General features: G+C 47.7%; 1 protein-coding gene across 2 annotated transcripts in view; it reads right to left on the bottom strand.

Moving 5' to 3' along the window:
- wnt5b (wingless-type MMTV integration site family, member 5b) overlaps positions 1-10088 on the bottom strand; it is a 186001-nt gene extending 175913 nt beyond the window's left edge. For both annotated transcript variants that reach the window (XM_072484596.1, XM_072484597.1), the window contains exon 1: positions 8870-10088. In XM_072484596.1, the coding sequence (XP_072340697.1) occupies positions 8870-8875 (6 nt within the window). In that variant the 5' untranslated portion in view covers positions 8876-10088. The remainder of the gene's footprint in view (positions 1-8869) is intronic.
- Positions 10089-12437: the final 2349 nt, after the last annotated feature.

The following is a 12437-nucleotide window of genomic DNA, read 5'->3' as shown; positions in this document are numbered from 1 at the left end:
ACATCAGCAGCTCCTCAAGGTAAAGCAGCTCACCCTAGCGACTGCCATCGAGACCTGCGTGCTACACGAACACGCCACTAGTCGGTATTCTCACATCCAAGCGGCTGAAACGGCATGGCAAGGTCCCCACGAGGCAGAACGGGTCCAAGCAATCGAGCAACTCAAGGGCCTCAGCCTGGATGAGGGCGGACATTTTGCATGCTTTTCGCGGACACCCGCGCTTGTGCGCACTGAACGAGGGGACGGCGAGGCGACGGACGTACTGCACGTACGACCGTACCGCGCATGCGTGGTGGCGCAGCAAACGTACTGACGCAACAACGTGTGACAACTGTGGCTCCGCCCACTTAAAGCGGCAATGTCCTGCCAAATCTCGACGATGCCTGAGATGTGGCAAACTTGGCCACTATGCTGCTTTATGCAGATCAGCTCAGCCTGCCAACTCTTATCGCTCCAGCCAGCCTCGCAGGAATGTCCGGGCCATTCAACCCACGGTCACTGAGCCCGATTCGGACCTGCAACCCGATATTGACACCGAGGACCCGAAGGCGCCTTTTCGAGTCGGTATCATTACAAAAAACAGGGTGTCCCCGAAGCAAGGAGTCCAGCCTCTATCGGTATACAGCATCGATCCAGATGATGATTCGTCGCCCACCTCCGAGACTAAATTTATGAACGGCCCACCTGACAATATAAGCATCAAATAAAACAAACCCTCCCAAGGAGGAAAAAAAGGAAAAAAGTCAAAAGCAATCAGGAATTGCCTATGGTCACCACTGACATATATAGTTCCCCCCCCCCCCCCCCCCCCCAATATTCAACAGCATCCAATCCCCGGAAGAGTACGGTGAATGATACCTATAAATTGTAGACTCCTCCCCTCCACTTCCTCTTGTAAACTCCTCCCCCCAACTTTGAAGTAGCCACTATTATACAGAAAATGTTCACTTTTAATATTTTACCTCTGTTTCTAGTACTGTTCAAGAGTCCTCGCTGACGTTTTGTCTGCTAATAGCATCATTTAACTAACATTATACTGCTTGTCAAAATCAGAATAAAGCTGGACATCCTACAAGTTTATGACGTTCAGATATACCTTGGACTGAATTCGATTACTTATTCATGTTCATTAACACACATGTAGACAGACACACACAATGCTCCAATTCACTCCCATGCTTATAGGTCATTAAAACTAAATGGTCTGTCTGCATCAATGCAAACAGTGTGAAGTGTAATTCATATGTGAAATCACCAAAAGCACACATAGGTAAAAGATATATAATCTAACACTGCTTCAGCTTTATAACCCATTGTGACAAAAAGTGAAGTTTCAACATGGCACGAACTCCAAGCTTCACTTTTCAAATTTTTATAGTTAACAGAGAGCCAACAGGACAATCTGTTCTCTGAGTACATTAACACACAATCAGCATGTGAACACTAGTGAATAAAGCTCTTCTGATACAGATATTTATCATTTAATTTTGTACAGTGTCTTACACAGAGTAAAATATCCCAAGGTGATTGAAAGAGGAATAAATGCCAAAAAAAGGAGAAAGAAACGAGAGATACAGAGGAGAATGCGGGAGAGAAGGTAAAGAAAGGAGGAGGAGAAGAGAAACTTTAATTTTAGTACTGCTTTTCATATTTTCGGGATGCCCCAAAATGCTTCACAACCAATTAAGTTATTTTGAGTGATAGTAAGTATAGTTACAAAGATGGATTTGGAGCAGAACATCGTGTGGAAGCTTATAAAGACGCATAGAAATCCATCACAGCATAGAGGCTTACAGAGGTGAATCTGAGGCTGATGAGTACAGATGGATTCATAGCTGGAGAACATTGCATAGGTATGGAAGAGAGAGGTCAGGCAAAGATTTATAAATGAGTATTTTGTTTCAATGCTTTGGGAAACATGGAGTACAATACAAAGATGCACTCTACCATAAACTATTAGTGAAAGCTAAATTCTGGTGATTTCCCCATACATTTGGCAACCATATGAAAATTAAACATCTATCACCAATTCTCTGGTTGTATCAAGATTATTCATTTTATGGTGAAACTAAATAGGAAAGATATGTGTTCAATTACACCCCCCCCCCCCTCACGCTTGAATGCTTTTGAAGTTGTCAACTGGAAATTGACAACATTTAACTCTCTTTGAAGTGGTTGACATTTATAAACATTGTGGTTAGAGCACTTCAGAGTTACTCAGCCTTGAAGGAAGGTGATTGAAGCAAAGCTGCCAGCTGTTTGTGTTTGGAAGCTGTCAATCACAGTAAGAGAAATTAAAGAATGGCTTGCAGCTCAAGGATCTGAGAGGTTTAAACACAGCTGATTGATTTCTCTTTCCAGGAATTGACATGTGGTCCATTCTGTGTCTGAACCAGCAGGTGTAGTGCCCAGGTGAGTGTTACAACAGTAACTTTTTTCACTGCCTCTGTCTGGACTGCTCTCCAGCTTCCAGACAGGGGTCTCTTTTCTGGGGGCTGCCTGACCCTCAGGGTCTCTTTTCTGGGGGGCTTCCTGGCTGGGGTCTTGTTTCTGGAGGGGTTTGAGGGTGGATACCTTTATTTAGGGAGTTTCTGGAGGGGGTCCCTTTATTTAGAGCATCTCTGGGAAATCCCTTTATTTACACCTTTGAGTGCAGAAATGTTTCCTCATCTCAATCTTCAACCATCTTTTCTACTAAATTACTTTCCCAGTCCACTCCAGCCAACTTGCCCTCTTTCCTTTGTCATTACCTTTATTTATGTTTAATTCTTTCTGGCCCAAGTTTCTCTCACTTAAACTGAATGCTAAATTCTACCATGTTAGCATCAATGATTCCTGGGGAATCCTTTACTCAGATTGCTTATTAAACCCGCCTCATTACACTTTACCAGATCAAATATGGTCGGATCCCTGGCTTGATTCGCAACATCTTCTTCTGAGAAACTGTCCTGAGTACACTCTATGAATTCTTCCTCATGGCTACTTTGCCAATTGTTTGATTTTTCCAATCCACATGAAGATTAAAGTCACCCATGATTAATGTACTGCCTTTTTTACATGCCCTTATTATCTCCTGATTTATTCTCTGCCCCACAGAATTGTCACTGTTATGGGGGAGGGTAGGGGGGGGGGGGGTAATCAGGTCACCCAAATAATGTACTGACTACACCTGCCATTTTCTTCCCCCATATGCATTCTACATCTACAATGAGTGGTTAGCACTGCTGCCTCAACGCCAGGTGTTTGGTTTCAATTCCGACCTCGGGTCACTGTCTGTGTGGAGTTTGCACATTCTCCCCGTGTCTGTGTGGATTTCCTCCGGGTGCTCCAGTTTCCTTCCACACTCCAAAGATGTGCGGGTTAGGTGGATTGGCCATGCTAAATTGCCCCTTAGGGTGGTGTTGCAGGAATAGGGTGGGGGATTGGGGCTGGGTAGGGTGGTCTTTCGAAGGGTCGGTGGAAACCCTATCGGCCAAATGGCCTCCTTCTGCACTGTAGGGATTCCACGATCTTCTATGATTTAGGAGATCTCTGGCGGGGTCTCTTTATTTAAGGAATCTCTGGTGGGGTCCCTTTCCTAAAGGGTGTCTAGGGGGTCCCTTTATTTAGGAGTCTCTAGGGGGGTCTCTTTATTCAGGGGATCTCTGGGGAGCCTCTTTATGTAGAGGGTTTCTGGGTGTCTCCTTATTTAGGGGCTCTGTGGGGTGGGTCAGGTCACCCAAATAATTGGGGAAGGGGGAGACCCAGAAAATCCAGGGGTGGGGGCCTGAATTGCGATATGGAGGGGGGGGGCGGGTACTGGGGAGCTGAATTGTGATGCTGGGGGGCTGAATTATAATGCGAGGTTGGCCACAGGACCTCACTATCGGGCTCAAAATGGCAGCCCAATAGCAAGATTCCCTTGGGAATCACTCGCAATCCTCGTCATGCGTAAATTTGCATGGCGAAGGACGGCGAATCACTCCCTGATTATGCGCTCCAAGAAAATCAGTTGCAATTCAGCTCCGACGGGAGAACAGTCTCCCAAACAGAGAGTCCAGCCCGTTTTCTCTGTTTCTCTCTCCACAGATGCTGCCAGACCTACTGGGTTAATCCAGCAGTTTGTGATTTTAATTCAGATTTACAGAATCTACAGTATTTTGCTTTTACTACAAGCTGATGTACATTCCACAGACACCAGCTAACCTCCAGCATCACATAAATATCATTATTATTCATGTGTGAACTCAGACATTGTGGCTCATTTAGGGTGGCCCAGTTGTTAGCACTGCTGCCTCACAGCGCCAGGGACTCGGGTTCAATTCCAGCCTCAGGTGACTGTCTGTGTGGAGTCTGTACGTTCTCCCCGTGTGTGCGCGGGTTTCCTTCGGGTGCGCCTGTTTCCTCCCACAGTCCAAAGATGTGCAGGTTAGGTGGACTGGCCATGATATATTGCCCCTTAGTGTCCAAAAGATTAGGTGGGGTTTTGGGGATAGGGCGGGGGAGTGAGTTTAGGCTCTGTCTGAGGATCAGTGCAAACTCGAGGGGCCAAATGGCCTCCTTCTGCACTGTAGAAATTCTATGACAAGAAGTGCTGGCAGATTTCCCTGACCACTGGTAGCAACACAGCTGTGTCCATTCTTGTACTGCCCCAACATTCAGACAAAGGCATCACTCCTAAAGGGCTCTCTGGACAGTTATCGGGACCAGGAGCCCCTTTTCTCTTCCCCTGCCTGGGAATATGAGTGGCAATGTCCACATCAATTTAGTATTGGCTGGGAGATTGAACCTTGATCATTTCTGGTCTGTATGATGGAATCTTACCCTAAAGTTCCAAATCGAGATGTTTTAAAGTAACAATAATACAAAGTTAATCCGGACTTGTGTACTGGACTTTGATGGGACAAAGACAATTGTGTAATTGAATGGGAATGTTACTGTCATGGGCTCAGGCGGTACATTGAAATGGAGTAATTGGAACATGATGTGTGTGTAATGGGAGGATTGATGATAAATTGGGATTGGGGCACTTGCTCGAGATTTCTGTATGACCAGAAATGGATGAGACTTTGCGGTTTGACACGCGGATTGAACAGTTGGGCGATTAACATTTTTGTGTCGATCACTGGACAATCGATATGAATTAACATGTTGACTTGTTCTTCCAACTGAATATCGTAGAGAACCAGACAGTCGTTTTAAACATTGACAGGTCCCCCCCCCCCCCCCCGCCAGTGTTTCAATCTGGCCAGGAAGGAGCTGCAGTAACAGAGTTCCGCCAGCGAGGGGCACCATTCACTACAGGTTAGCTCTGGGGTTGAGGCACTTTTTTGAAATGCGATCACGCGGACTCGGATAGTTGTGCGGATGAATGAACTCGGTGTTGCAGCTAAACAACCCAGGTTACGATTGGCTTCCAGGAATCCCCCCTTGTCCCTTTATCCTGTGTTTTGCTGCATGGAATGTGGTCCACTCGCACATTTCAAGCTTCGGTCAGCTCACCGAAATGACTGGCAGTGTGGATTGACTGGAGTGAGTTAATGTTACAGACTGCTCATTTCAATCAGTGTCCTCAGTACGGCACAGAAAATGCCCGGTGCCAAACTATTTATTTATATTTGTGCCAATCCTTTAACCCAGCTGTAATACAGACAATGCCTGGACACAAAGTACCAAAAATCAGTGATAATGTTTTCAAAGTCTGCTGACCAGAATCCCCCCCCCCCCCCCCCCTCACTGTATAACAAATGCTGGCATCTCTCATGGTCTATAATACAGATTCATCATTCAATCGGACTCTCTGGGTGCAGTTTACCATTGAAAACGGTGAATAATGAGTGAGCTGAGGCTGAACGGAATGAGTTGTTTAACAAAACACAGTCGCCAGCAGTTTCTTTCTGACCGAGTTCTCTCTGGGATTCCCGAAACCCCAATGATGCTAAATGCCGCCCTTTCAACTGGTGGTGAGCCCCAGTGTGGTTTAAAGGGTGGATTAATGGTGTGGATTAAAGGGTGAACTGAGGAGGTAGCGGGTTGTGCCAAGAGTGCTGAGGGAAGAGTGTTGTCCGGATGAGGGCCGCAATCTGATTTAACGCAAATCCTGTATTAATCAACAATAATGAACACTATCATCTCCCTGACTGAAACATTTAACACACTTGCACACTTCACCTAACTTTGGTTTAGTGTGGAACCACAGCCGGAAATAATTTATTTTTTAAAAAGCAGCAGAAGTTATAAAGTTCAGGCTACTCGATGGTGGCCACTGATTTAATGTAACTTTTCTACAACAACCCCCCCCCCCCCCAATACGCTAACTTTATCATTGGACGTTACTGGTGGGTCTGTGTTTAGTATCAGCCAGCACGTTACACTGGCGCACTCTGTAAACACCAATGGAGCGGCTGTTCTCACAAAACTTCCTCCCGGGAAAAGTGTTCAGAAAGCGGCCCGAGCTGCCCGTTCCCGCTGTGTCCCCCAGCTCGGCGGTGTTTTGTTTAAAGCGATTTAATCAGAAGGTGTGCTGGAGCTAGGGACTGAAGCGGACACATTACAAGGCTGACTGGCCGCTGCCACTCTCAAGGGAATATGAACTGGAGTGGGAGAGTGAGGGGGGGTCCTCTCCCTGGGGTGGGGGAGTGAGGGGTGGTCCCCTCCCTGGGGTGGGAAAGAGAGAGGGGGTCCCCTACCTGGGGTGGGAGAGTGAGTGGGGGGTCCCCTCCCTGGGGTGGGAGAGTGAGGAGGGTCCCGCTGCGGTGGGAGAGTGAGGGGGTCCCCCTGGAGTGAGGGGGGGTCCCCTCCCTGGGGTGGGAGAGCGAGGGGGTGCCCTCCCTGGGGTGGGAGAGTGAGGGGGGGTCCTCGCCCTGGGATGGGAGAGTGAGGGGGGATCCCCTCCCTGAGGTGGCAGAGTGAGAGGGAGGTCCCTTCCCTGGGGTGGGAGAGTGTGGGGGGTCCCCTCCCTGGGTGAGAGAGTGAGGGGGGGGGTCCTCTGCCTGGGGTGGGAGAGTGAGGGGGGTCCCCTCCCTGGGGTGGGAGTGTGGGGGGGTCTTCTCCCTGGGGTGGGAAAGTGAGAGGGGGTCCCCTCCCTGGGGTGGGAGTGAGGGGGGTCCCCCTGGAGTGGGGGAGTGAGGGGGTCCCCTCCCTGGAGTGGGAAAGAGAGTGGGGGGTCCCCTCCCTGGGGTGGGAGAGTGAGGGGGGGTCCCCTCCCTGGGGTGGGAGAGTGAGGGGGGGGGGCTCCCCTCCCTGGGATGGGAGACTGAGGGGGGTCCCCACCTTAGGGTGGGAGAGTGAGCGGGGGTCCCCACCCTGGGGTGGGGGGGTTTATGGGGCTCCCTTCCCTGGGGTGGGGGGGGGGTTAGGGGGCTCCCTTCCCTGGGGTGGGGGAGTGAGGGGGTGATCTCTCACTGGGGATGGGGGGTGGTGGTGCTCAACTCCCTGGGGTGGGGGGGGTCCCCTTTCTGGGGTCGGGAAGTGGGGGCGTCTCAACTCCCTGGGGTGGGGGAGTGGGGAGTCCCCTCCCTGGGGTGAGTTGTGGGGGATTCCCCTCCCTGGGGATGAGGGAGTGGGGTGGGGCCTCCTTCCTGGGGATGGGTGTGGATGGGGGGGGGGGAGGGGGGGGGCTCCCCTCCCTGGGATGGGAGATTGGGGTGGGGCCCCCTTCCTGGGGTCGGGGAGTGGGGGTGGGGTCAACTCCCTGGGTGGGTTGTGTGGGAGAGTCCCCTTCATGGGGATGGGTGTGGGGTCTCCACTCCCTGGGATGGGGGAGTGGGGTGGACCCCCTTCCTGGGGATAGGTGTGGGAGGGGGGCTTCCCTACACACACAAAAATGGATCAATTTCACGGATCTTTCTCCTGCAGAGATCGCCTGTCACTCCCCATGTTGCATTTTTATTTAATGTTTTTACCCATTCCAAACTAACAACCACCGCCAGTCACAACTAGCCTCTCCCTTCGCAACCCAACCAAAGCCAACCATTACAGCTGGAAGGCACATGTGTGTCGATGTCAGTTTCCAAGGAGTAACTTATTGCTCCAATGGAAAACTGGTCGCTTCTTTAGTGTTTTGTCTGTCGTCAGCAACCGTAGATATTGTTGTGGTCGAGGATCCAAATGCCCTCAGAATAAGAGCACAACAGTTCATCAACTGGCGACAGATATTTCGATACATAAAACGGCCACAGATTATGTATGACATGGGGTGGGGGGGGGGGGGGGTCAATTTAAGAGGTGTGTGCATAGATAGGATAAACAACACGGTGCATTGGGAAAACTGATCGTAAACTCGCAGGATGAACGAAACATTTTTTAAATGTTCACGTAATGTTTGAACAAATGTACAGAATACAGAAAAAGTAGCTTCTCTGTAAAAGCAAGGCTTTGCATGAACTGAATTCTGCGTTTAAAACGGTACACAGCTCAAATTAAACTGAAACCCACCAAAAGTGAAATTTGTTTTCCAGCGAATCCTGTTCCAAATGACAGATTGCAGGAATTATATTCCAGTCATTTTTTTTTGAAAGAGGCTAACTCCGATTTAAAATAACAGCGACAGGTTCATTGGGGGGGGGGGGGGGGAATGACATTGGTGGAAATGCCAAAATTAAATATCGTATTGGGGAAAGGTAAGATAGGGAGGCTAAGTGATAAAGCTATCTTTCTCAAATCCGCAAACACCAACTCCAAACAAGGTAAAACAAACACTTCCACAGAAGAACAATACTACACTCGATCTGCAACATTCTGCTGTCAAAAGTAAACAACTTATAGTAACAATGAGACATTTTTCAACACCGCACTAACGTTGTATCTCCATCCATTACAGCTCTCATTCATTTGCATTGCTCTCGCTTCATTAAAAGGAACAGGCCAGAGGAAAGAGGTGAACACTCACCTGCATTTTCAGAGCCAGGGGTGCAGGGTAAATATCCAGGCTGTCGGAGTTATTCAGAGTTCCTCTGCTGTGCTGTTTAGAATAAGACTCTCCGGATGAAGAAGCCAACAGAGCGAGGACGAAGCAGTTGGTTCTCAGGATTGCAGAGCAGTAGGAGGAACGGAGCTGGCTTGTGTGAGCATGTTGCACCTGTTATTGAAGCTCTTTCAGGTTTGGACCCATAACTCCACACACCAGCACGCGGAGAGATCCGCGCTCTTCCTCCGGCCCTGTTCCCAGTTCCCCCTCACACACAGTCGGCCAACCTCTTTCCCCCACACACTTCTGCAATTCTGCTCGTTTCCGTCTGGTAACTTCTTTATCTCACTCTTGTCCTTTTGCTGGAGTTAGCTTTAGATTTTGCAAGCTGCTCCTTTGGTTTGGTATTTGATTTTCAATATAATGGTGTGTACCCACCCTCTGTGCGCAGATTAGTTTACCTGAGGGACAATTCTTTTTCCTTCAAATCGAGTGTCACTTCATCAGTTTGGGTGTATTTTGAGGTGTCAGAGCTGGGCTCTGCTGGGACGCTGTTCAGCCATTTCACCAACGCCTGTCACAGGATTGCTGAAAGCGTGGATCCGCTTGAAAGAAATCAGACCGTGCACTAAAGTCCTTTCTGCCTTTGGTGTTCGGGTTGAAGTTTTTTTTTGTGAGGGACCTTTTCCACCGTCAGCAAATAAATCAGTTCAATCCTCGCTCCTGGAGTTCCCAGCTGCGATCAGCAGCCTCTCCTCTCGAGTTCCCAGTTTCCACTCACTGGCTATTTTGGTCCACACTTGCACCCCTCAATTTGACAAAGTAACACATCCAGCAGTTCGGGAATTGGGTGCAAGCGCCCGCCACTCTCAGCCCGGGGGGGGGGGGCAGGTAAATCTGTGAAATGTGCTGACAGTGTGAACGTGCAAACTCGTGCAAAAGTTTTCGAGAAACTTTTCTTGTTGCCTTTTTAAGGAGAAACTCCGCTTTATCCTGCTGGCGCTCTCTCTCTCTCCCCTGGATCAGTGAGCGCTCGACTCCTTTCTGCTTTATCTTGGTGCCGGGGACATTGTGCTCGCCTTCGCTGCCACTGCACTGAGGTTCGGGGGCTGCAGCTCTCGCTGTTTAAGTTGAACAAAGGCGCTTTTTGCAAAGCGCTGCTCCCGAATCCGACTTCACACTGCTACCTGAGCCAGACACCGCGCCTGCGCACTCACCGCCGTGCGCACACGCCATTAGCAGGTTAACGCCTTAAAGCGAGACTGCCCCGGATCTCACATTTAAAGTCATTCACAACAAAAATAATCTAGTATTAGTGTCAACATTGGACTAAACCATACTAGAAGGGACAGAGTCGGTGCGTGTGTGTGTGTGTGGGGGGGGGGGGGGGGGAGGGGGTAGCATTTGTCCACTTTGTCCAGAGTTAAAACTGCACAGCAATCAGGGAAGGTTGGAGTTTCTGAGTTGTCAGACTGCCCTATTTTAGAGCTGGCCGTATTTTAATACAGTGCACATTCTTCACAGCGATAACAGTCCACGGGAAATAATACCCGAATGAAGCAGTGCAAAATAACATGAAAACATATTTCATTGTCACAAATTCTCCAGCCACCCTTTCCCCATTGGTCTATACAACCCCAACATTTCCTAAATCATCCAAATGTTTCGCCTATCCACAGCTTACTTTCTGTGACTAGGTTTTTCTGAAGTTTCTTTGATTCTCTCATCACTTTCATTTGACCCGGGTTAAAACTGCCCGAACAGGGAAACACATTCCCGCCTTTCCAATAACGTCAATTTCATGTCAGAATAAAATCGAAATTCCTTCCACTTTATACCAATTTCATCTATTTTTAAAAAAAATGTAACTATTTGAAATTACTGAACATCTTTACAATATGTTTAATAGTCTGTTTTGAAGATTTCTGTGGGGGGGGGGGGAGAATTCTCTAATTACCTTTTCTTGGGTCACTTTCGTAAGTCCAGTTGTGTTTGAGAACAGAGCTTTTCTGTTTCTGATTGGGATGTTTGAAAATAGTTTAGTCTTTCGGAGGACTGTAATATACTATGTAGGTACATTCATGCAGCATTCTTGTGTATATTTGCACATGTATAAACACATGTTCACATGTAGTGTCCTCCATTCCTACATATGTGCAGGAATACACAGACATACAGATTTATACTTTACAAAACTCAACATGCAATAATATTAATAATCGCTTATTGTCACAAGTAGGCTTCAATGAAGTTAATGTGAAAAGCCCCTAGTCGCCACATTCCGGGAGGCCGGTACATGTATGTGTACAACCAGTTTAAAAACAAAACTGTGATTATAAGATCCGACTACATTGATCCCTGGAAAAGTATACCTGGATACTTGTCTCTGAACAAACGTATTGATATCGGCGTGCACATATATGTAAACTATTGGTCCAAGTCACATGGCGTGTCTTGTTCATTGTGCACTTGGAATTAAAACGCATTCCTAGTTCTATCCACAAAGAAACCAGAGACCATGGCGAAAGAAACAATTCTCTGAAGATCTAAGCCAACACTTTCCTGCCCTCTTCTGTAGAAGGCGGGTGGGCTTCCTGATGCGTGTAAAAGGTAAAGCTCAGGAAAAATATACACCTGTCTTCCAATGAGAAACGAATGTGGAGAAATGTGGATTTTGCTCACCGACGAATTTAAGTCAATTTTCACAGAATATAACATTATTATTCCCGTCATCTTTAAGTAAGGTCTGCTGATCCATCTTGTGGAGGCGAGGTCTCAGCTGGCATGTCAACGAACCGATATTTTACTCAATAATTTGGACACATTTAATGTTTGATTTAAAGACAATGGTTGGAGAAGACTTCGAAAACGAAGGACATTGCTGCAAATGTTCTCATTAACTAATATTACACAGGTTTATTTTGCAGCAATGATATTTGTTGTACCAATTATCTCGCCGTTTTTTTAATGTTACCGAACCAATGGCCGTTGTGCAATAGAAGACAAACCGACTGTCCGACAATCAATAATATTTGGCCAGGTACAAACTAATTCATCAGGTTAACGAGCAATACATGTCCAAGGAATGTATTCTTCACGTCCAGGAATAATCTAATACCTGGAACCGGTATGGCTTTCAATCTAGTTTGATCTCAACTGTCAAGTTAAAATTCGGATTTCGTGTGTATGTGTGTGTGGCTGAATTAAGGAACAAACCCCTCGATAGTTTGGGAATGGAGGGTACACTCAACACCATGTTCTTCTCGGTGAGAGGGTGTTATTTCTCATTTGGGATCACGATCAAATTGATCAGTTTGTCACATTGAAACAACGGGCCAAAAACATCCTGCAACTTCCTCCCTCACAAACCCCGAGAGCACCTACAGCACATGGACTGCAGCTGCTTCAAGAAGCCGGTTCACCCTCATCTTCTAAAGGGTGATTTGGGATGGCCAATAAATACTAGCCTCGCTAGCGACTTTCACATTCCAAGAGCGAAACAAAAACAAAGTGAAACGCAGACAGGTTGCCAAAGCTTAACGCACCCCAC

Source organism: Scyliorhinus torazame, chromosome 19 (genome assembly GCF_047496885.1).
Source record: "Scyliorhinus torazame isolate Kashiwa2021f chromosome 19, sScyTor2.1, whole genome shotgun sequence".
NCBI lineage: Eukaryota > Metazoa > Chordata > Chondrichthyes > Carcharhiniformes > Scyliorhinidae > Scyliorhinus > Scyliorhinus torazame.
This window is presented reverse-complemented; position numbering and strand designations above follow the sequence as displayed.